Below are 25,736 nucleotides of genomic sequence, written 5' to 3'. Positions count from 1 at the left end.
AACAAACAAACAAACAAAAAAAAACACCCAAAAAACCAAACAAAAAAACCCCAACAAACAAACCCCTTAAAAAACCACCCGAAAAACCCATTCAAAAATAACACAAATTAGAAGCCAGCAAATACATTTGGAGTTTGGACTTAGATGCTAAATTTCCACAAAGTCAGTTGCAGTAACCATAAAGATGAGACAATTATCTCAGTAAATGCTGAAATATTTTCCAAATAGACTCAGCTGAATATAAAATTTACTATTGTGCTTTTTTTTCAGACTTGCATATGGTAGTGAGGACTTCAGACAAGTCACAGGGGGCAGAGTCTTGGAGGGTTCAATGAGAGAGTTACTTGAGATGTGGTCAGAATAATTTTATATTTTAGAAGCAAACATTCTTAATTTCCTAGCATGACTTTGTAAGAGTCATATACCTTCTTTTTTTGTATGTTTATTTTCCTCTAGATTATGGAAATCTTTCTGTATGCTGAGAACAAATTACCCTGTAAGGGCAGTCCCAGTTAGTCCCACTCTGCATTTGCTCTCCCACTGCTTCAAACAAACAACCCAGAATGGTGTGGTTGCCTTAGGCTTCCAGAGTGATTTGCAGGATCAAGGTTTCTTTAACATATCAGATGAGTAGCCCAGCCTCCCCTGTCTATCACCATGTAAATCATGACATGTAAATGTGGCAGTCTGATCAAATGCCATGTTCAAATCTCCCAACTGAGATTCTTTGTGGTGGATTATTTCAATGTAGAATTGAAAGACATAAAATGCCAGGCCTGTGTGTGTTTTCTATAAATCTTAGAGTGTCTTCTACCTCTGCAATATCTGAACACAAACCTGATTCTTGCGCAGGGCAGTAAGCCCTCAGGATTAAGTCATACTGTAAATACCAGACAAATTACAATCGGATTAGATGGGCAGTCTGTTCATTTACTCAACAAAGCTGCACTCCAGAGTCTTTACACTACTGGTGTCTATTTATAACATGAATGTGTTTTTTTTAAGTAAATGAACACAATTTCAATTTCATCTCTCTCTTGTTCTTACCATTTGTGACCAATAAGGAGTACATTTCTACTTCTTAAGGAGCAAAGAGAGTGCTCCTTGAGATGCCAACTAGGCTGTTCTTGGTACAGATCCGCAGAGCAAGATTTAGTCTAAATTTACCAGTGAATAGTCCTTTGAAAGTTTTGCATTCAATGTCAGTCAAGTAGAATATTGCAAACATATTCTGGAGATAGGTATGAGACAGCAGCACAGATATGCTGAAATTTCCCAGGACTTGCAATATTCATGGCAGGAATTTCTCCAGGTTCCAAACTTGCTTACACAAGTGGTAGTACAAACCTCACCTCCATGGTGTAGCATGGGATTTACAGAGGATTTCTGCTCACTTATGAATAAGAAGCACATTTAATAATGTTCAGTCTTACCTGCCAAAATCTCCCTAGCACTTCACTGAAATTATTTATAAATGTCACATCACATCCCTCATAATTGTTCCAAATTACAAGAATCATCTTACCTTTTAGACACAAACTTGCTTCCATCCAGCACACAAATCCGGTGTTACTGTAGTTTTACTACTGCAATCAATTAATGAAACCCTCCTGAATCATGGAGCTGAGACTTTCCTAAAACAGGAGTAATGACTACAGGCCAAGAAAATACTAAAGGCAAATCAAGCAAACTGCTGCACCAAATAGTATTCTCTGCATCTTGCTAAGTCTATTCTCACCTTCACCTTCTGACTGAAGGGTCGTTATTCCTGATGTTCACAGAGATAAATAATAATATTGAGGCTGGAGAAGTGTGCCAATGAGTCAGGAGGGATGAGTTGTAGGCCAGCCTAACCCATTGCCACCAAGCTTCTCCATTCTTACACACAGGCATGTCCTCACTCAGCTGCAGAGGTGCAAGACACACAACTCTGCCCTGGAAACCCAGAGGGGGTGTCCTGCTGAGCACCCTGAGCATGCCCCAAAGTGCTGTGACCACATTCCAATGAGTGACATAACAGTGGCACAAACACAACCAGAAACACAGTGTGGAATTCACTTCCCTTCTGTGGTGATACAGTAGCCTGGAAACCAGAACATGCTTTTATCAGGTATAAACCAGTGCAGTTTATCATACCATACGGAATATGTTAGAGCTGTCAATAGCCATAATATTGTACCTACACAAATATGAGATCAGCTGCTCTCCAAAGACAGCTTTTTCATTAGGCAAGTGTCAACAATTCAAAGTCATAAACAGTTTTTACAGAAGTGGAGGAGAAAGCATCCCAAGTCTGTTTTGCACTGAGACAGGAGGTGTAAGTACGACCATCCACTGCAGGACACCCACTGAACAGGAACATTTTTGCAACAGAAATACTGGTGCCAGGCTCTGCTTTCACACATGTGACTGTTGATTTCAAAAGGAGTTTCCATATTTCACTAGCTCAGAAGTACATGGTGTACATGGTGTAAACGGTGTAAACCTGAATGCATATGGAACATTGATTTTATGACACAGCATAAGACAAGTCAATACTGACTTCAGGTTTCCCTGCATAGCCTCCTTCTGTGCATTTCCTCCTGTGTGGGTCTTTAGGTTATGTGCATTATAGGTTATGTTGGTTTTCAGATCAATTCACAGCACAACCTTCCAACCAGTCACACCAGTCCAGCTGAAAGAGATATTCCGTGGCACAGCATGGAAGGAGAGGAATGGTTTACAGAGAATCACAGAATCATTTTGGTTGGAAAAGCCCTCCAAGAGCATCAGTCTTAACCTTTGCCCCAGGCTGAACTAAGGCTAAGCTGGTACCTCTGGTTGCCATCATATTTTCCAGGATTTCTGGCCAAGTTAAGGGCGATCAGTGGATCTTTGCAAATAACCCTCAACAGCTACTGTTTGGTTATTTTGCTACAAGCTGCTTACTGTCTTAGCATCCATCAAGAAAGGAAGGATATGACAAGGTGAGAAGATCCCAACCTCACATGGAACCTTTACAGCTGTGGAAAAATTAGTGAGAACTGACTCTTTTTGCAAGATCAAGCCATGAAATGTACTTCTAAGTGCAGTACGCATACTTAAAAACCTTAGAAATATAGCAATATGAAGACTAAAGCAATTTTAGCAATAATAATTTTTCTTTTCATTACAAGAAATTTCTATTAGGAATTCAGAACTCTGACTTTAATTTTTTGCAAGCATTTTGATTTAGTAAAGTACAGTGGCAGATATTATTATACAAAGATGAGGAAAAATTACATCAAGGACTTACTTTCTGCAGGTTCCTTAGATCTTCTGCCACTGGAGGATTTCCTCAGAAGACTTCGTCCTGAGGTGAAGAGGCTGGTTAGTTCCTCCAGAGGACTGGTGGGTGTCCGAGAACGGGAACTGCTCTGAGATGATGACCCGTAGGTGCTGACCGAGACACTGACCATCTTTCCTCCTTCTTGCAATGTGTTTCTGGCTGTAGAATGAGGCACTGATGGAGAGCTTCTTGAGAGACTTCCTGAATGTACAGAGTCATAAGGTGGAGGTCTTTTGAGGCTTAAGGGGGTAAGAGACCTACCCATACTGACAGGAGAAGGTGAGGCAGAGTGACTTTTAGGATAACCGTGCGGAGACTGCGTTCTGTATAAGGTAGAAGGATGAGGAGGTGAGGAGGTGTGCCCAGGGGTGCTAGTTCCATGAGATACTGTCTGGTCTTTCTCCAGTTTTTGATGGCCTGGTGTATGAGGTGGCAGTGAAGATGGAGAAGCTCCAGCTTGCTGTTTGATGTAAGACACATTTTCTAAGACAGGAAGCTTTGTGACCTCTAGTGGAGTTAGAGGAGACTCGTCAGAATTCGGGGAACACTGCACTGGTGCTGGTGGGAACACCAGCAGTGGAGGTCTGTGGGAAAGCAGGTTTGGAAATGGCGGGGGTATGTCACAAAGCAAGCCCTTGGGAGTAGATGGCACTGAAGACTTGGTGAAATCTAGGTCAGGCACTGTGGGAGTAGCACACTGAGAAGAACAGGTGTGATGGTCATATTCACATTGACATTTTGAGTCTTGGCCTACGTCATCAAATATAGGGTATTTCATCTCCTCATAGACCGCTTCGCTTTGGTCATCCTCATCTTTTTTGAAGTCTCTGAGAATATTCCCAACCATTTCAATATAAACAGGCTCTTCCTCCTCTGTGTCTGGAGCAGGACTGCTGACCTGCGAGAGTGAGGCATCCCTAGTGAGGGTGGTCTTCATAGGGCCATGCTTTTTGATGTAGGTTTCATCAAAAGATGTGCTTAGCTGAGTGTTTGGGTTTCGTTTCGGCTTAGGAGGTGGAATCTTCTTTGTGTACTCATCACTGTGAGGTCTTGGTTTGGCTGACACTGAAAACAGAATAGAACATAAACTAGTCAGAAGCCTGTAATGTGCTTTGTCAGCCATAGGGTCTCTGTTACAGCGTCATAATTCTGGAATGGATTTTCTGGGACCAGCTTGTTCCTGGTTTTCTCTGGTATTACATCAATAGAACACTATAAAAATAACACTCAATTCAAAACTCTCCTAGACATCCCCCAGAATGCTTTGACACTCCAGGATTAAGTAACTGGTGAGCACTTCCCTTCCTCCGAGACATCTGTTCTTTCCCAAACTCTTTGGGACAGGGGAGTTTCCATTTTTAAATATTATGCTTTTCAGATATCACTGTGGGATTTTAAAGACCCATAGAGTTGCCAGTGACATAACACTGAATATCAAAATGAACTCGTTTTGGCTCCAAGAGAACAGTTAAGGTCCTGGACAGTCATACTAGAATGACAGTGAGGTAACTGCAGTGACAAAGTGATGAATCAAGACCTTTTTATTTATAGTAACTTCTTGCATAAAGCACGACAATTGTCTCAGCACTAACTGAGAAGGAAAATAGTCATACATACACAAACTGTAAAATCTGCTGTTGAGATAATCCTAGTGATTTATCTGGACTCTATTCTATTGTTAGAATCTCATGAATCTCTTCACAAGATTTCTGTGAAGTCAAGGAATAACAAAGTATCTCACAGATTTGGATCCTTTCCACACTGATTATTTATAGAAACCATGTCTTTGAAATTATAAATCAAAACATTGTGATGAAATTCATTTGAAATGAGAGGTCAAGGGTTTCTTAGAAATTATCATTTATGAATTAAACAATAAAGAAACTCATGCAAATTGCATTTTGTTCACTTTGCATAAAGAGCTAATAAAACATCTCATTAAATGTTAGGGTTAATAAAATGCCTCATTAAATGTTTAAGTGAAGTCAGTTTTTATCCCAAGCAGACTCAACAAACTTGTTCAGAAACAAAATTTATCACATACACTAAACCTAGCTTATATTTCTAGAAGGTAATTGATACCTCATTGGTAAGTTCCCCAGTCCAAACAAACAAACAAACAAACAAAACTAAACTGGTGACCAGGTTAGAATGGTAGCTTTCCTGCCTTTCCAAATTTTGTTGCTCCTTTTAATTCACTACTGCGTATCTGCCAGTTTGAACTCAGTGCTCAGAGAAATTTCCAGACACCTTCTGCTGACCCATCAGCAAACAGCCAGCAAATGTCTGATGCTAAACCAGGCAGGCAGCACTCATGGAGCTGAAACCTCTCTTTTATAAACAGCTGTCAACATATTCCTAAAGCCAGCAGTGAGGCAGTGCTCTGCCAGCTCAAAGACAGCATTTTGAATCTGGGACAATGCTGGCTCAGAGCTGGAAGACACCTGCATTAAAGCACCTTGCTAACGTGGTTTGTTCACTATCAGAGGAGGATTCAAACAGTGTTATCACTTTGTCACACTTGTGCTTTGATCTGCTAAATAACTTCTGTTCAATTCCCACAACTGTAGCAGTAAAGGCAGATGATAAACAAGTTTTGATCAGGAATAAGGAGCTGTGAATGTGCACATATACAAAGTATTGAGACTACTCTTTACTAACAGCATTTGTTTTAGCTTAACCCTTAACTAAGGTACAACAAAGCAAAAAGCAAAAGAAATCTTTCCCGAATTAAAAGGGAAAAAGAAAAAGACTCAAAAATTATATTATACTTTCATGATGGTTCCAATTAATGTGTTCCACTTTGCAGCAGGCTGGGGACATGCAAAGTCTACCACAGATAAGAGTGTTTGGTAGCTTGATAGTTTTTCACTATGTGGATATATTCTAATGCATTTTAAATTTGTCTTTTTAATTAACCCAAATTAATTTTCTTGAATGTATTAGGCTAGACTTTTGGGAATAAGATGTAGGCTACCAGAATCATTTGGGCTTTGCAGAAAATATTACTTGTGATGTATCTGACAATACTACCAGATTTTTCTTGCCTGCTTCCAGCTAAATCACTATTTTATTTCTGTTTAGTGCCTTATTTGTGTATTATGTTTTTTATATAGTCTACTAGCATAAACTTGATCTCAGTCCTCTCTCCAACCTCTGTTAATCTGATTTACAACCCTGTCAAAAGCAATCTTATTCAGATTGCTGTCATTAAAATGAAGAGACAGTCAATGAAACTGGCACAAACTGCCTGATCATTTGTGATCATGTTGTACATGACCTGAACTCTACTTCAGCTACATTTTAAAATCCTGTATTTTGTAAACACATGCTTCTCACAGTCTTCAGGTCCCTGTGCATCACACTGGCATCACTAATGGATACCTGAGAAAGGAACATTTCCTGCTCCTTGGCTTCCTCAGGTCCCTGTTCCCAGCGCTGCCCTTTACATCTTCTCTGCCACGGGTGTCACGCTGAGAACGTGCTCTGTCCTACAGCCACAACCCCACTCTTTGATATCTTTATCTGGATGGATGTTAATGATGGGAAAAATAATCAAAACCTGAGTTACTTGTTCTGTGATCATTCAAGGCTAACGTTAACTGATATTTTTTCTAAAATCAGCCAAAAGTGATCAAAAGTACTGTGTTTTTAGATTGCTAGAAAAAGCTTTCTTTTCTTTTCCCTCATTCCATTTTCACAACTTTTACGCAGCTGAAGAGGTTCTGTTACCTGGTCTAAACCTGTCCTTGGGTGTTGGAGTTCCCATATACAACATCCACAGGTTATTACATTGCAAACAAGGAAATGAGAAATGTCAAGGCAAAACGATTGACATTCTGCCATCTAATCTTTTATTTTTGCATGGGTTGAAATTAAGTACCACAATGACACACAGAGCCTCATCTGCCATTACATGATATGTAGCATTCGCCTAGCACATATAGTGACATTATCAACAAAAAGGTCAAATGACCCAGTTTTGCTGTATGAGACAGGGTAAAACATGACAAGGTGATTTACTTTCTATTTGCTATTTAAAGCATTTTTCCTCTGCTGTAGTTTATTTTACTAAACCATCTATTTCCAGGAGGTGGTGTGTTACTGAGATCTTTTTCCTTTCATGGCAAATCGGACTTTTCAAACTAAAAATTTGAATTAAATTGTTTAAATATTTTACAAACCTTAAAATGTATGTAAAATATACCTCCTATACACTGCACAGAGCATGAACATTTGCTGCTATAAGACTCCCTAGAGAAAATACACAGGTAAATGGATAGAGTTAATAACAAAGAAAGTTTTTCATCATTACTAGGAACAGAGGAACTATTCACACCCACTAGGAACTCCCTCAGCTGCAGGAGGACATTCAGGTGGCAAACTGAATTATTTTTAAGAAGGCTATGGTGCAAGACACTTAAATTTATTTAACAATGGTTTCTACACTGAAACACAGCTCCCTGGCAAGGGCTGAACTCTACAGCACACCTGCTAGTGGAACATGGATCATGAACTACTGCTCCCGCCCAGAACAACAGAGAAAAGTAACAGTAATCCTGCAGCTAACCAGAGCTGTGCAAGGCTAACAAAAGGAGCAGGGAGTATCTGTGCAGTTCCTGTGTTACCACCATTTGGCAGGGATAGATGTGCATAAATGCAGAAGCCCTGGCAAGATCCCACACCCAATGAAAGGAAATTATTTGGCAATCTCCAGAGAGGAACAGGCAAGATTACTGAAAGTACTTGACATTTTTCAGGCAGAAAAAGCATTCGATGCCTGCTGGGAACATAAACTTCTATGAACAGCAAACCACACTGGCATATTTGTGATACACATACTGCCATGTTTTCTGCTCTAAACATGGAATAATTAAGTGCCTTTCAGCATGAATTGCTATGTCCTTGATGAAACTGTTGCCTGGAACTTGTGTTGAGACTCTGCCACTTGTATACATCAGAGTGCACGAGTCCTGATCCAAAGCTAAGTGCATGAAAGTGAGAATTGTTTCTTTCCCCACCAGGTGCAGTTTTCCTCAAACATCAATCCCAAAGTGTAGCACAAAGCTCTCGTGAGTGGTTCTACTACAGACACACGCAAGCACAAGAGCCCCAGGCCTGTGAGGAGTCTGAGCACATGGGAGATGCTCGGGGGATGATGCTCAGCACGCTCTCCATGGTCCTCTGTCCCCACAGGAGCTGCCCCAGCTGTGGGAGCTCTGAATGCTGTGCCAGCACCCCCTTGTTTGCCTCAGAGCCACCCAAACAACCAAAGCTGATAAACTGGAGGAGCAACAATCCTTGCAAACAGGAGTGAAGTGCCCAGAGTTCCCAGCACCTGGGCAGGAACTCTCTATGTTTAGCAGGGCACTCCTTCCAAGCAGCTATTTGGCTCTAACAAACTTCAAGGGAAACAAGAGATGCAGCTCCAGTAACTCCAGGTCTCATCTCGAAGCAAGAAGCACGGTGCTTAAAATAGCCCCATGGAGGCTCTACTGAATAAGGAGAATATGACATTTTTGAAATGAGATATTTGTAGTGCAAAGGTTATACATAGCTTTCAGACATGCCCAGACAATCTCCCTTTCATAGTTAATTTTGGAAACAGAGAATGCTTCTGGTATTATCCTGCTGAAGTATTTTTTTATTCTTTAAGGAGGGACTGACATATGAAAACATGTTTTTAGATTGTTGTTTATTATTTGCTCATTGCACAAGGAATGAGTGAAAACATCTAAGAAATAAAATTAATTTTGCTATTTTATATTGTCCTTTGGGTGTTTTCCAGCTTTTGCATTCCACAGATCAATCCAGTGAATTGTTCTGTTCATTGTAAACAGAATAAAACCACAAACGGGAAAATTGTTCCCATTCAATTTCTATAAGAGGCTATAGATTCAATGAAGGAATGATTTGGGGCCTAATTTTAAAAAAAAAATCTTAAAAATGGAACTTTAAATGCAGAGGGAATTAATCTTGCTGTATTTTGGGGGGTACCTCTATCAAAAAGAGCCTCCAGGAGTGAAAGGAAATAGAATTTCTTTAATTAAACCCTGAATATGTTGGATACTGAATCACAGATGTACAGATTCTGATTTACATCAGAATATTCTAAAGAGAACATCCAGCTTTAGGGTAGTACTGAGCCTGTGGATATATGTGCAAGCTCAAGACGATGAACAAGCAGTTCATTTCGTTAACACCAGTGGGGTTGCTTGCACAGGATCTTAAGTGCATTTGTGCACCAGTGCTTATATTGGGTTAGATTTCATTATCTCTGTAGATGAAGTTTGAATAGTCTTAGTGAAACTGATTTTTAAAAGGCAGAGTCAGCTGAACTGTGCAAAAGATTGGCACTCAGGAGACCTGAGTTTAATTCATCTCTTTTCACAGGCCACGGAGCCTCACCTATCATTTTACCTCCTAATGCCACCTTTCAATATTTCTCTTCTGCCATGTTAGGCTCTAAGGTATTTTACACAAGGGTTTTATTTTAATTTATTCATTTATATCAAAACTTGCACAGGATTTCCTATCATTGGAAAGCAACAGGAGAAAGCAAAACAAAAATTGAATGTAGTTGTTGGAGACATGCAGTGTTGAATATGCATCTTTTCTTTTCCAAGAAATATTTGAAGGCAAATGTTCCTACACTGTGAACAGCTGTAAAATACACAGGCAAAGATGCATCTTAGCAATTGATTATTGAAACATCATCAACAGTTTGAAGTAACATCAGAGAATGTACTTCTCTCAAGAAAAAATTCTGGCTCTCAAAATAGCATTGTCCTCATGGACAGAAGGCCCTTCCCTGCAGGTTACCTCCTCCTTTCCTAAAAGATCCTCTAAAAGAAGGGAAGCACATGGGAGGAATAAAAGGACCATCTAATTAATTCAAACAAGCAATAGGTGGTTTCAGCACAATAGTTTCAAGCAGTATATATTTCCTCCCCCTCCTGAATCTATTAGCTCTTAGTGGAAATTATTTGGGCATTTAAAGAGCACAAAACTATACTGAAAATGAAAGGACTAAAAGCCATGTCATAAAATAATACTGACATGTTACTCGTATGTCTCAAGGCTATGATTAAGGATACTTCCTCAAAAGCATTCAGGTCCCTTCATTTTGGCTATGACTTCTTTTGGCTTTTAAAATGATTGATTTCTGCTCTAATTGAAAGTGGTGGAGAGCTTGTGGCTCTGGGAGTGATACTCCAGAATTAAACATCAATACAACAGAGAGCAAAACCAGGGCCTGCAGTTAAATCCAGGTCTGCATTGCTCCAGCAGTCCAACCACTGCAGCTGACAGGCCGTGGTTGGAGACATTCTGCTCCCACGCTCAGCTCAGGTCTGGGCCACAAAACTGAACTCCCAGCCCCAACAGCACAGCCTTTTACACTCTGCATATGCCAAGGTTGCCACACCTTCCTAGGGCTCACAAAAGCCAGCCCAGAGCACCAGTGCCTTGCTGCCAGAGCCTCCTCCCAGCCCTGCAGGGGCTGCCAGTCCTTTGCTCTGCAGCACCAAGACAAGGGCAGACCCAGAGGTGCCAGGATATGTCAAACCTTTGTAGTATCAGCGTGGTGCAGAAAGTCCCTGCCCAAATTCCAGAGTAGACTGACTTCCAGGTTTTCTCCTCCATAGCCCTCACTTCTCTGTACCTCCACGTGGCCAATTACCCTTTCCTACTGTGCAAAGGTCTCCAAAAACTCACAAAGTATCACAAAATGAATGTCTCCTCCTGAATGCCCAGCCTCATGCTCTTCTATATTTTGAACTTCACATCCTTGTCTTTTTAAAGAAAGGGTAATTGAAATGCCTGATTTTTCCAGATAACATTGAATAGGCAAAGAAAAAAAAAAAAAAGGAAAAAAGAAAGGGGTATTTGAGAAAAATTACAAATTATTTGCAATCAAGCTGTTCTGTACTATTCACTGAGGCTAAAAGTTACTGTCAGTTGGCACAAGCCTGGTAAGGCAGAAAAAACAACACTTCAGATAACTGAAGAAGAATAGTCAATTTGAATCATCCTCCTTCTACAGGAAAACTGATATGCTGATTGCAAATGGAGGCAAATGAAAATCTCACTGTAATTTTTTTTTAGGTTACACTCTTAGTACCTATCTAGAAAAATATCCTTGTACTAATATTGACAAGGGGCCAGATTTCTGGCATTACATGGGTTTAAGTTATAGAAGTTCCAGTGGAAGAGGCTCTGAGGACAGAGAGGTGGGAGAATTACTGAGGAAAGATCCTCATACTGCCCACACACGTGTTGGGGGTTGGGTTTGTTCCTTCTTTCTCTGGGGAATTTTTTCCCCACGGGTTGCCAAGGGGACCGGGTGTTGGATACTTGAGAGTGCTTGGCTGAAACAAAGAGATGGACAAAAGGTGGAAGGGGGAGATAACGCAGGTAAAAGACACAGCTTGAGGCAGCTGCGTGCTTTTCTGCTTCCGGCGTTCGGGAGACGCGTGTCGGCCGCTCCTCGAGGATCTCAGCCGCCGCAAAGCACGCCGAGCAGAAGCTGAGTCGCTTTTCTGCCTCGCCTTCGAACTTCTTCGGCGCTGCTCCTCTTGCTGCAGCGTGACCCTGCACTCCCTGCGCTGCCGGGACATCCTGCCCCTGCCTGCCGGGACACCCTGTCATCCCAGCTACCAGCCCGGGACTTTTCCACTGTTCCAGCTTGGTGCTCTGAGGATCCTGCAGGGACACCGAAACCAAACTGCCCTGGGTTTTGTGAAACAAAGCCCTCAAGGTTCTTGGTGCTGTTGTCGTTTGTCATTAATGCTGTAGTTGTTTGGTGGGGGGGGGAGTTTTTTTTGTGTTTGTTTGCTTTGTATTACATACTAGTAAAGAACTGCTATTCCTGTTTCCCAAATCTTTGCCAAAGAGCCTCTGATTGTAATTTTACCTAGCAGATACCTGTCTTCCTAAACCAAGACAGATTTTGGCGCCCAAGTGTGGGGCTTGAGGGCACTGAGAAAAGAAGAGGGAAGAGAAATAGCAGTTCTTAACTAACCTAGTACTTTCTTTTGTGTGCGTTGGATATAAAAACCTCATTAGGCTGCATCATGTGGTCTAACTTAGCCTGGTTTGGGTGGCATGTGGTTGTGGCTGTATTCCTTCCATTTGCAGGCCCTTATCTAAACATGGGCCCTATAACTAAGGCTACTGTGACTGTCATCCAGTTTATTTTATGGCTTAATAAGGTGAAGAACTCATGGATTTTTAATTTCCTCTGGAAGGCAGGCACATGGATTCAGGGCTATCGTACACTAACTGTGTGTTTTTGGAGTTACTTTAACAATGGTACCTACTGTGAGGAAATGACACCGGGGGAAGTTTCTTTTTCCCAACCCTTTACCCATCTCTTTGGGTCTGCCCCACCAGTTTTTGAAGGGTTTAAATCCTCTCTGAATGCTAATGATATCATACAATGGCTGGTGCTGCTAATATGCGTATTCTGTTTAGCATTCAGAGATAAGGGAAGATTGACCTGGATAACCACCCTGATACCTACCCCACAGAATAGGGATGATACCCCAGAGCCTGACTCTGCCCCACAGCCTGCCTCAGAAAGGACCCACCCGGATTGGGTTGAGGCTCTGGTAAAAGAGATACATGAGATGGGCCAGATGCTGAGGGAGTACATTTCTCCAGCTCATGAAAAACCCTCCCCCTGCCCCGAGAAGGCAGAGACTGATGGTGCAGCAGTGGAACCCACAGATGTTACAACTGTCCAGGTTCCAGCTGAACCACAAGGGCAGCCACAGCCAGCAGCAGTCGCCCCTGTGGAAACAAGGAAGTGTAAAGTGAAATCGTCAGATCCTGATACTAAGGGTAAGAAAGGAGGGTCCTCACAGCCCACAGAAGAGCCACAGGTTGAGATCATCACTGAGTCCCTGACATATGAAAGTCTACGTAATCTGCAAAAAGATATTGCACGACGAGGACGTGAGGCTTATACAGCCTGGCTACTTCGAGTCTGGGACCTTATGGGTACAGGTGTGCAACTGGATAGTGCTGAAGCAAGGAATTTGGGACCCTTGACCCAGGACTCAGGTATAAATCAGGTATTTGTAAGAGAGCAAAGGCCCCTTCCCCTTTGGGAACGACTTCTAATGAGTGTGAGAGAGAGATTTGTCCACAGAGACAGAATGCAAGAGCACAACAATAGAATGCGATGGAAGACCCTTGAGGAAGGAATCCAACAGTTGAGAGAAGTGGCAGTATTGGAAGTACTTTTTGGGAGGACCGGACAGCATGATAATGACCCCGACAAGGTTAAATGCACAGGGCACATGTTGTGGAATCTGGCAACTCATGGACCATCCCAATACGCCACATTCATCGCAACAATTAATGCCGAGGATAACCGAGAGACAGTGGGTTCTGTTGCCAACAAGCTCAGAAATTATGAAAGTATGATCAGTGGCCCAATGCAGGCTCATGTCTCTGCGGTGGTGAAGGAACTCAAAGAGGAGATAAAGGAGGTGAGAGAAGAGATGAGAAGGAACAGTTCCCATGTAGCACCGGTGCGAGTCACAGGCCCCAGAATCAGAGCCCAACATTCCCCAGCGAGAGAGAGAGGGTACACCCCTCGAGCTGACCTGTGGTTTTATCTGAGGGACCATGGGGAGGACATGGGAGCGTGGCATGGGAAACCTACTTCTGTCCTGGCAGCACGGGTACGTGAGCTCAAGGAGAGAAACGCTAACAGAGGGAGTTCCACTAGAATGAAGGTAGCCTCAGCCTCCCATGAGCAAGCTGCCAGGTATTACGGAGGTGGGAATGCTGTGTCAGATTCCCTCGAAGGAACCTCTACCATGTACGTCCAAGAAGGGAATAATAACCAGTGCTAGAGGGGCCCTGCCTCTAGCCAGGAAGAGGCACGGGAAAATCGGGTTTTTTGGACTGTGTGGATTCGATGGCCTGGCACATCAGAGCCACAAAAATATGAAGCTTTAGTAGATACTGGGTCGCAGTGTACTCTAATGCCATCAGGACATGTGGGGGCAGAACCGATTTCCATTGCCGGGGTGACGGGGGGATCACAGGAACTGACTCTGGTTGAAGCCGAGGTGAGCCTGACCGGGAAGGAGTGGCAGAAACTTCCGATTGTGACCGGCCCAGAGGCTCCATGTATTCTGGGCATAGACTTCCTCAGGAATGGATATTATAAAGACCCTAAAGGACTCAGATGGGCTTTTGGAATAGCTGCTGTGGAGACAGAGAACATTAAGCAGTTGAACACCTTGCCGGGACTATCAGAGAACCCATCTGCAGTGGGACTCCTGAAGGTAGAAGAACAACAAGTACCTGTTGCCACCTCGACAGTGCACCGTCGGCAGTATCGGACAAATCGGGACGCCGTGATCCCCATCCACAAGATGATCCGTGAGCTGGAGAGCCAAGGGGTGGTCAGCAAAACCCACTCACCCTTCAACAGCCCCATCTGGCCTGTGCGCAAGTCTGATGGAGAATGGAGACTGACTGTGGACTATCGTGCATTGAATGAAGTGACTCCACCGCTGAGCGCTGCTGTGCCGGACATGCTGGAACTTCAGTACGAGCTGGAGTCCAAGGCAGCGAGGTGGTATGCCACTATTGACATTGCCAATGCATTTTTCTCCATTCCTCTGGCCGCAGAATGCAGGCCTCAGTTTGCTTTCACCTGGAGGGGCGTGCAGTACACCTGGAACCGGCTGCCCCAGGGGTGGAAACACAGCCCCACCATCTGCCATGGGCTGATCCAGGCTGCACTGGAGAAAGGTGAGGCTCCGGAACATCTACAGTACATTGATGACATCATTGTGTGGGGAAAGACTGCAGCTGAAGTGTTCGAGAAAGGAGAGAGGATCATCCAGATTTTGCTGAAAGCCGGGTTTGCCATCAAGAAGAGCAAAGTCAAGGGACCTGCCAGAGAGATCCAGTTCCTGGGAGTAAAGTGGCAAGATGGACGGCGGCAGATCCCCACTGAGGTCATTGATAAGATCACAGCAATGTCTCCACCGACCAGCAAAAAGGAAACACAAGCTTTCCTAGGAGCCATAGGTTTTTGGAGGATGCACATTCCTGAGTACAGTCAGATCGTGAGCCCTCTCTACCTGGTTACCCGCAAGAAAAACAATTTCCACTGGGGCCCTGAACAGCAACAAGCCTTTGCCCAGATCAAGCAGGAGATTGCTCATGCAGTAGCCCTTGGCCCAGTCAGGACGGGACCAGATGTGAAGAATGTGCTTTATTCTGCAGCCGGGAACAACGGTTTGTCCTGGAGCCTTTGGCAGAAGGTGCCAGGGGAGACCCGAGGCCGACCACTGGGATTCTGGAGTCGAAGTTACAGAGGATCTGAAGCCAACTACACTCCCACAGAGAAGGAGATCTTGGCCGCCTATGAAGGAGTTCAAGCCGCCTCAGAAGTGATTGGCACAGAAGCACAACTCCTCTTGGCACCCCGACTACCAGTGCTGGGGTGGATGTTTAAAGGAAAGGCTCCCTCCACGCACCATGCCACCGATGCCACATGGAGCAAATGGACTGCCCTCATCACACAGCGTGCCCGTATTGGAAACCCAAATCGCCCTGGGATTTTGGAGATAATTACAAACTGGCCGGAAGGAGAAAACTTTGGTTTCACGGACGAAGAGGAGCAGGTACAAGTGACACGAGCTGAAGAAGCTCCTCCATACAACCAATTGCCAGCAGAAGAAACACACTACGCTCTTTTCACTGATGGTTCCTGTCGCATCGTGGGAATGAACCGTAAGTGGAAAGCAGCCGTATGGAGCCCCACACGACAGGTTGCAGAAGCCACTGAAGGAGACGGGGGATCAAGTCAGCTTGCTGAACTCAAAGCTGTTCAATTAGCCCTTGACATTGCTGAAAGAGAGAAGTGGCCAAAGCTCTACCTCTACACTGATTCGTGGATGGTAGCCAATGCTCTGTGGGGCTGGCTGGAAAGGTGGAAAAAGGCCAACTGGCAGCGTAGAGGAAAACCAATCTGGGCTGCTGATGAATGGAAGGACGTTGCCACTCGTGTAGAGAAGCTGCCTGTGAAAGTCCGCCATGTAGATGCCCATGTTCCCAAGAGTCGGGCTAATGAGGAACACCAAAACAACAAGCAGGTAGATCAGGCTGCCAAGATAGAAGTGTCAAAGATAGATTTAGATTGGCAACACAAGGGAGAGTTGTTCCTAGCCCGATGGGCCCATGATGCCTCGGGTCATCAGGGCAGAGATGCCACCTATAAGTGGGCCCGAGACCGAGGGGTGGATTTAACCATGGACAGTATTTCTCAGGTTATCCATGACTGTGAGACATGTGCTGCAATCAAGCAAGCCAAGCGGGTGAAGCCCTTATGGTATGGTGGGCGGTGGTCCAAATATAAATATGGGGAAGCCTGGCAGATTGACTACATCACCCTTCCCCAAACCCGCCAGGGCAAGCGTTATGTGCTAACCATAGTGGAAGCCACCACTGGATGGTTGGAGACCTACCCTGTGCCTCATGCTACTGCCCGGAACACCATCCTGGGCCTGGAAAAACAAGTCCTGTGGAGACATGGCACCCCTGAGAGAATCGAGTCGGACAATGGGACTCATTTCAAGAATAGTCTTATAAGCACCTGGGCTAGAGAACATGGCATTGAGTGGGTGTACCATATTCCTTATCATGCACCAGCGGCCGGGAAAGTTGAACGGTGCAATGGCCTGCTTAAAACTACCTTGAAAGCACTGGGTGGGGGAACCTTTAAGAATTGGGATACTAATTTAGCAAAGGCCACCTGGTTGGTGAACACTCGAGGTTCCACCAACCGAGCAGGTCCTGCCCAATCTGAGCCCTTGCAAAAGACAGACGGAGATAAGGTTCCAGTGGTACACATGAGAGGTATGCTGGGAAAAACTGTTTGGATTAATCCTGCCTCCAGTAAAGACAATCCCATCCGTGGGGTTGTCTTCGCTCAGGGACCAGGATGCACCTGGTGGGTGATGCAAAAGGATGGAGAGACCCGATGCATACCTCAAGGGGACCTTGTTTTGGGGTGAACTATCCATGACAATGTGGCTGCATCCATATTTGCATATATATATATGTATTTTTAATAGTTAAAACTCAATGTAATATGTTTGTATGGGAAAAAAATTCGGGGTGGATAATGTTGGGGGTTGGGTTTGTTCCTTCTTTCTCTGGGGAATTTTTTCCCCACGGGTTGCCAAGGGGACCGGGTGTTGGATACTTGAGAGTGCTTGGCTGAAACAAAGAGATGGACAAAAGGTGGAAGGGGGAGATAACGCAGGTAAAAGACACAGCTTGAGGCAGCTGCGTGCTTTTCTGCTTCCGGCGTTCGGGAGACGCGTGTCGGCCGCTCCTCGAGGATCTCAGCCGCCGCAAAGCACGCCGAGCAGAAGCTGAGTCGCTTTTCTGCCTCGCCTTCGAACTTCTTCGGCGCTGCTCCTCTTGCTGCAGCGTGACCCTGCACTCCCTGCGCTGCCGGGACATCCTGCCCCTGCCTGCCGGGACACCCTGTCATCCCAGCTACCAGCCCGGGACTTTTCCACTGTTCCAGCTTGGTGCTCTGAGGATCCTGCAGGGACACCGAAACCAAACTGCCCTGGGTTTTGTGAAACAAAGCCCTCAAGGTTCTTGGTGCTGTTGTCGTTTGTCATTAATGCTGTAGTTGTTTGGTGGGGGGGGGAGTTTTTTTTGTGTTTGTTTGCTTTGTATTACATACTAGTAAAGAACTGCTATTCCTGTTTCCCAAATCTTTGCCAAAGAGCCTCTGATTGTAATTTTACCTAGCAGATACCTGTCTTCCTAAACCAAGACAACACGTAACAAGTATTTTCGAAGTTCTGGTTCATTCTGAAGTCTGCAATATGCAAAACAGGTTTTGCAACCAGTGCTACAGTGACAATAAAAATTTCTGTAACTCTGTATACTCTGAAGGAATTCTAGAGAAAGGCAATTGGCATGGAAATTTCTCTATCACAAGCATCATTAGTGAAGAATGTACAAACAGAACTACTGAATCACGCATGCAGACAAATTAATTTAGGAAGTCTATGTGCTTGTTTGTTGGTGTCTCTCATGCAGGAACTTATATAGAGCTGGAGTACTGAGGGGTTAAGCGTGTTCCCAGCACAGAACAGTAAAACAGCCACAGAGCAGAAACACCAGTAAAGCCTTTCTAGTTTGTAGCACCATTTGAAATGAAACCCGAAAGAGTTTGCTGGTTTACTGTGAATTAACTGCTATTGCTCTATTTTTATGGCTCCCCACAAACTGACTGCCCTTCACACGGAGAGCAATGAGTGACACCAGCCTGCTCCAGCCCCCAAATCAGCACTTTTGTTGTGGTGCAGTCCTCATGGAGCTGTCACCCTGCACTAGCTGCCCCTTCTCCCTCTCTGCAGCTCCCCTGTAGCTATTCCCTATCCCACAGGAGATGGTGATGCTCTGAGTTTCTACAGGCTGAGCCATGGGAGGGCTGCAAGTACAAGTGCAAGAAAAGATCTCTCCTCTGTCTGGAAAGGGAAGCTTCTGGTAGTGGGTGAAGAGTTAAGTCCCATCAAGATGTGCCTTAGACACCTACATCACATGAGCTTGGTGTGTAGAGGACACAAGGATAGCAGTGAGTGTTTGAGTTGCTTATTCCTGTTACCTGCTGCCCAAAGGCACTGAAGGCCTCTGTGGTATTGTCTGTCAATGCTCCTGTAAACAGAGGCAGACTCCAGTCTGGATGCAGCTCCTGGCTTCACAACACTGCTATTGATTACTGCCTGTGCAAGCTGAGGGCAGCAGTGTGGGAAATCATTTGCTGAACTTCCATGAACTGCTTGGAGAAAGTACAGAACACAGGCTCTCTGACCCAGTGCTCACAGAGACACTGAATGAAACAAATCTCTGCAAGACTTCCTGGCTCTGGGGGATTTCTACAACCAGGACATGCACCCAAATAGTGGACTCCAACATTATTTACTGGAGAAATGGTAAAGAAGGAGATCAAGCTAGAGCAAGACCAAATGCTAAATGAAACAGTAAGTTAAACTTACCTACTTCATTTATCTAGAAAAATAGCCTGTATTTGCTCACTTGATTTGTTGTTTTGGTTCACAAACAACCAGACCAGAACACTATCAATTACTATATGCAAAGACTTGAATAATTTATCCAGAGATATGAGACTCCTCATTTTTCAGATCCTAAGCAATGCCTATCTTCTATTTACAGCTAACATAAGTAGGTCAAATGCATTATTTGCTTATATAAGTAACAATCTGTTTGCAAGCTTCTAAAATAATTGCAGTCCATTAAATCAAGCTGGCAGGCCTACCAAGGTGGTACTGAGCTTGTGGGGACTTCAACGTGAGATGTGTTGTGTCCAGCTATTCCGCAGGCACAGCAGCCCCACAGAGGCTCCTGTGCTTCCTTGGCACCTGCACCAGCAACAAGGAACCAAAAGATTTCAGCAGCCCTCTCTCCCCTAGAAGTTCGGTGGGCTCTGTACAGTCTGTACAGTTTCTGTACAGTCCTTTCCTTGAGGCAGTTGTACAAAGCTGCCACTGGCTGACATATCCAGCAGGTCCTTCTGCCACCACCGAGCTCACATTTCAAAACAAAGCACAAGGTTGATGGCCCGGGTCAGATGAGTCACCACAGGAGGAGCATCAGAAAGCAAATGAGCCACAATGAACAAGAGTTCAGTGACAGGAGCACTCTTTGCTTTACCAAAAGGCCACAAGGAGACCCTGCAGAAGCGGTTCCTGTAAGTTGCCACTGAACATTTTTGGGTGAATATGATGACAGCTGAAGTGGACAGAGCACTGCCAGAGCAGCTCACAGGCAGGCAGCAGTGCCTGGAAATGTAAGAGCAACAGCACTGTGGTCAGAAGCTGAGTGGTATGAAATACTCACTGCAATCAGTTTTAGGAAAAATGCCTCCCAGCTATTAATTTTATTTCCATCTCCATAGGGGTGACTCCTCTACCCTCAACTCTAAATAAAGTGTTGACAAATTACAGACAGGCCACACTTTATCAGCTGTCTCATGTTCAGAGCTTCTCTGTGTGTCTGGCATCTATCATTTCATCCTGCATTTATTTGCAGATAATGTAGTGAAACTAGTAGAGCCCGTAATAGTGTTGATCTACAAGGGTCAAGCAGCTGCGCCTAATCCCCGTAAATTCACCTGGTATGACTGCAGTGGACAGTGCCATTTTGACAGTGTTTTGTGCAGTTCCAAACAAGCTTTAGGAGAAGCATCTTCTGTTTCAAATGTCAGCCTTGACCTCATTATTCCACCCAAATGCAAGATAGGATGAAAAGGCAAAGATGGAGCAGAAAAAGGAAGGAGAAAGCAGAGGTTATTGCTACAACCTAGTGTTTTACAGCCGGTTTCATTTTGTTGTTTTTCAGAAGTGAAGCTCTTTGCAGGAATTCATCCCTACCAGCAAGGCACAGTCTATGGCAGAGCACAGCTCAGAACAGCCTGAGCTCTGTAGAGGTTGTTACAACACCATCTCGTGGGACTGTCTGTTCTGTAAACCCATGGCATTCAGCATTTCAGAGCTGCACCATAATGGCAGCTCAGATTTTGCCATCCCTTTTCACACTCTGCAGCATGAGTGATACCAACAGGAAGCTGAGAAAAGGAACTTGAGCAGTTCCTACACTGAGTGGCTGCTTGAAGTCTTCGTTTCCACTGTGACTGCCCTGAGTTCACAAATGAAACCCTGCCATGTGTGTGGAATTTCACATTTGCAAGGAGAGTGTTTTTCACATATTCCCTTCTCCACTCAAAAGCCTCTTTCTAGAGTGCTGCTCACAAAAGCAGTGTCCCATCAGCTCAAGTTTTCAATGTGAGCAGAAACATTCTCATCATAAGTTGATTGCAAACTACCTCACTAAACAAAGCTTTTGTCACTATCTCTGTGTTACAAAGGAGGAATCTGTGACACTGAGGGACAAGTTAAATGCTCAAGGTCATCTGAGCCAGTGGCTGTTCCTCCACTTACACCCCTGGGAGAGGATGCTTAGTATTATTTTACAGTAGTCTCCATTTGGCATAACACTTACTGACATGCAAGCATGCATTTGCAGGACTGGGATCATATGACAATGAGTCACTGCAGATATTTGGCCACACCACCAGTAAAAATTATTTCACCTTTAACAGAACATAACAAATTCAGAATGATAGAACATTTTGAGTTTTCATGCCGCTCCTGACAAACACTCATAACTAAGAAAATAAGTAGGCTAGACATATTTCCAAGCTTTTGCATACATACTAGTCCTATGGCTTCAAGTTTGTGCTTGGCACACTTTGGTATGTTTGCCTTTTTGGTTTTGGGTTGTTTTTTTTTTTCTTTTAATCAAAAGGTTACTTACCATCCTATTCACCAAAATTCAAATATTAAGAGACCTCCATTGTCATGAGCAAAACCCTAACCCCATTGAAATTGTGACTTCTGGCACCACTCTAGTGATTCTAAGGCAAGGTTTGTAGCCAGTCCATCCTTTGGTATTCTACCAAGAGGAAACAGGACAGAGCTCCATTTGTCATCATGCATGGAGGGGAGAATGCCAGTAATCTCCTTAATCCCACAAAGCACCGTTAGGGACAACAACCCAAAGGTAATACTGCTGGTTTTTCCAGGCATGTTTATGCTCAGAGAGTCCTGCACTTGTAGTATTGGTTTTACCACTTAGCATAAGGGGAGATATAATTCTTCAATTGTTATATGCAAGGGGGCTGTGAATTTGAAGGTAGAGTATTATTTGTGATTATCTCAGAGAAATTATGGGAGCCATGCAAATATTACACCACTGTACTGGGAATGGATATTAAGCTCTTGCTGATGTCAATCAGCATCCATTCTCCAGCTTTTTACTGCCCACTTCCAAAGCTTTCTTCACCCTGAACTAGCAGCCAGCTACAAACCACATCAGACTTTGGGACATGTGCTTCTCATTGGACACGCCAGCGGTTTAAATTACGGTCACTAAAACCAGCACCAAAATTATGTGGGCATTGTTTCATATTTTCCCCTCTTGCACCTGTGAAAAGCCCAGGCTGGTTCACTGTGACCTCCAGGCAAGTTGATGGCCCTGCAAGAAGGAAGCTGTGCCCTGTGGAGCTGTCAGTGCTGTGCACATTACCCCAGCACAGCAGTGTTTGCACACGGACGGACGGACAAGCATGAAGTGCCAAGCACAGTTGCAGCATGTCAGGCATATGTTGCCTGATGTCATCCAGCATTAAGTGAAGTGGAAAGGATTAAAGCAACAAACCAGTGCACCAACCAAGACTACTATATTCAAACAGTCATTAGAAAGAAACTACCAACAAAGCAGAGGCTGGCTGTGACAGGATCTCACCTGGAGCTAGACTTGAATCTCTTGGGATGTGATTCTGTAAAGCACTGTGCATTCCCAGTAAAGCCAATGTGAGTGCAGGGAGCACAAAATGTTTTGAGAGCTCAGTCATGCTTCACTCCATGAGGATTTGTCTCATTTGGTTGTTAAAGTGAGAAGAGAATTAGGGCACCAGTTAAAAATAAGGTAAAAACAAAGAGGTGGAAATCCAACATACTTGATATATTATAAAAAGTGCAGCTGTTTTGTGGGTTTTTTTTTTCTTTAACTCCAAATGAATTTTGCCAGACACATCCATTATCACAGACCAGCTCTGAGAGTAAACAGGGGCTTTAGGATTTCAGTCTGATCCCTCAAGCCTTTACTCATTTGTCCACAATGCCTTTAACAGAAAAACATGCCAAAGACAGTATGCAAAACAGAAGTGTAGTAGGAGTATTCTCAGATTGTTATTTTTGCAGTTTCAGAGGCATTTCATTTTACTTAACAATCTGTGATGTGCTGTCAAAATAAGGCAAGAGAATTAACCTGGATTTCTCCTCCCCTCCTCTTCTGGCCTTGGCTTCAGAGCCATTCAGTGAAGCAAAATAATGCAAGAATCTAGTATTTCATAGTATTTCAGCTCATAATATTTCAGTATTATGGTCCCCTGAGGTATAAACAAAACAAAAAAAATGAAACAAAGTCACATATGTGATGACTTACCGTGACCTGCTGACAATGAATAGGTTTATTGATATTATAGCCTTACAGTTAGATAGGGTCTGTCTATTGAGGCTGCAAATTAACCATGCAGTGAACAAGACCACCCACACTTCAGCTTTCTTCAGAGACTCCCTCTTCATTCTGGTCTTTCTGGCAGATTATTGATTCAGACACCTCAAAGATCACATCTGAAGTACTTCCAGGAGTGGGTTGGCTCTAAAAGCAGCCTAGTGACTTTCATATGATGTGAAACCTGTGCTAATACTCTGTCCTGGATTTCAGGCATGAAGAAGTGGCTCACATTTCCTTGCCTTGTTGGCATGTCCAGGGGCTACTGTGACCTGTACAGTCAGAGGAGAGCAGTCTGAGAAAATCTCCCATACAGTACATCTGTGTTATGCCCAACACTGCTCTTGGGTCTGAGATGCTCCAGCTAATTCCAGGGCAGAATGATGTGAATTCATCAGCAGTTTGGACCTGGGACTCTGACCAGGCTTATGAATTCTCCTGAGCCCTGGAGCAGTGGGGCTCTGAACTGAGAGTGCAGAAAAGCCCACATGCTCACAGCAGGAGTCACAAATGTTTAGCAGAACTTGCTGGCCTCAGCTGAGGGCAGGCAGCTCCTCCTGGACTGGCTGCATTTGCAGTTAATCTGGTAAATCAGCTAAACACTCCCTAAACTCGCATTATTACAGCTTTTCCATTATCAAGAACATCACAGCTTCCACCACCCTTGAGAGCAGAGCAATAGCTGTACTGCACAGTTAATTTTGGGCTTTTTTAACCCAGGTTCAGAGTCTCAGCAAATGAGCAACATCTCATCATGAAAAGAGTGAGGAGGAATATATAAAGCAGCTTTGTTAAATTAAGAAGAATAAAAAAAGTCACTAAGTACACAGGATAGACTAGCAGAACACAGCTAAAGCACCAACTGCCAAGTCCTGGGCACTGTGTGATTCCCCAGTGGGTAACAGAGCTTCATGTTTTTTACCACTGCCTGATCTATTTTCTGTTCAATGCTTGCAGCTTCCATTAACGTTAATGACTATGCATATGTGCCTGGAGGGTAAGAACATATTCCCTCTGTGGCTTCAAAACTTGTTTATAAATCCCTCCAAAAATCACATGTGTTCATTGCTCTGCACAGAAAGCTATTATAACAGCTGTAAGAACAGCTATGTCCATTCCCTCCTTTCCCCTTGCCCTTGCTTATCTGAGGGATGAGGAAACAGACCTGGAAAGATGGAGGGCTGAAGGAGGTGATGCAGGGAAGTAAACCAGCTCTGGAAGCTGCAGTCTGAAAACTGACTAGCTGCAGGGAGGGGCAAACTGAAATCTCAGCAAAAGCAGAGAAAATCAAATCCCAAAGAACTGAAAAACTACTCTTACCACCAACACCCCAGGAAGCAAAGCCTTTGAAAGTCTCTAAGTTATTAAATACTAGAGAACAGACGTCTTTGCCATGTCCTACCTGCTTGAATACAGGTCAGTGGGAACAAGCTGCTGGGCAGTCCCAACACAGGCCAGTGCTGCCCTCCACCCTTCTGATCCCTGGGCAGACAGGAGGCTGTGAGGGGAAGGGCTGAGCAAAGGGAAAGACATGCCAGGGCTCCATCAGGAGCGGCATGGCTCTAACATTGCTGAAGGCACCATATGCATCCCCCATGCCAGCAGGACACACAGGGCACACACATCTCTGGAGTCAGACATGGTAGTTGAAAGCCAGCTCCACCTCACTCTACTGACAACAAGGCCTGTGATTTCTGACTTTGCTGGATTTGACTTTTCCCTTCATCAGTGGCAGCCCTCCTCCTGACGTGCACAGATTCAAGTTAAGCTCTCTCGAGCCTCACAGGCTGCAAGGGATACAGTGCAGCATACAAACAATTATGGGTAAGACAGCACTGAGATCAAGAATCAGATTAAGGTATGTGAAGGAAAACACTTTGCTCTACACACAGCTCAATACCAGATCACATTATACCTACATAGGTAATATGAACCAAGCTGCAGCTTCCACTGGGAAAAATGCTGTGCTCAAAACACAGTGCAAGCTGCAGGAGAGAGGAAAATGAGCTGTAGAACATAGAGTGCACAGAATTGAAGTGCTGAGGCCTCTCGGGCACAATGACCCACTGCAGCTCAAACTGAGCACCTGGCTGAGGAGCGTGTGCCCTGGCAGGATGTCCTGGGGCTGGAGCTCAGGAGGCAGCACACCCTTGTGCTGCTCTGCCGTGCTGCCCTTCCTGTTCCCAGGCCCACACCCTGGCACTGCAGCAGCGCCACAGGCCACAGTGACAAGTGGCCCTCATGGCAAGAGCCATGTCACAAGTGTTGTGCTCAC

The 25,736-nt window shown here is 44.4% G+C and overlaps 1 protein-coding gene across 2 annotated transcripts in view; it reads right to left on the bottom strand.

The window, feature by feature from the left end:
- NYAP2 (neuronal tyrosine-phosphorylated phosphoinositide-3-kinase adaptor 2) overlaps positions 1–25,736 on the bottom strand; it is a 137,354-nt gene that overhangs the window by 51,526 nt on the left and 60,092 nt on the right. For both annotated transcript variants that reach the window (XM_066193187.1, XM_066193186.1), the window contains exon 3: positions 3,275–4,372. In XM_066193187.1, the coding sequence (XP_066049284.1) occupies positions 3,275–4,372 (1,098 nt within the window). The remainder of the gene's footprint in view (positions 1–3,274; positions 4,373–25,736) is intronic.

Source organism: Chamaea fasciata, unplaced genomic scaffold, assembly GCF_029207755.1.
Source record: "Chamaea fasciata isolate MVZ Bird 193981 ecotype frontalis unplaced genomic scaffold, bChaFas1.0.hap1 SCAF_11, whole genome shotgun sequence".
Taxonomy (NCBI): Eukaryota; Metazoa; Chordata; class Aves; order Passeriformes; family Sylviidae; genus Chamaea; species Chamaea fasciata.
This window is presented reverse-complemented; position numbering and strand designations above follow the sequence as displayed.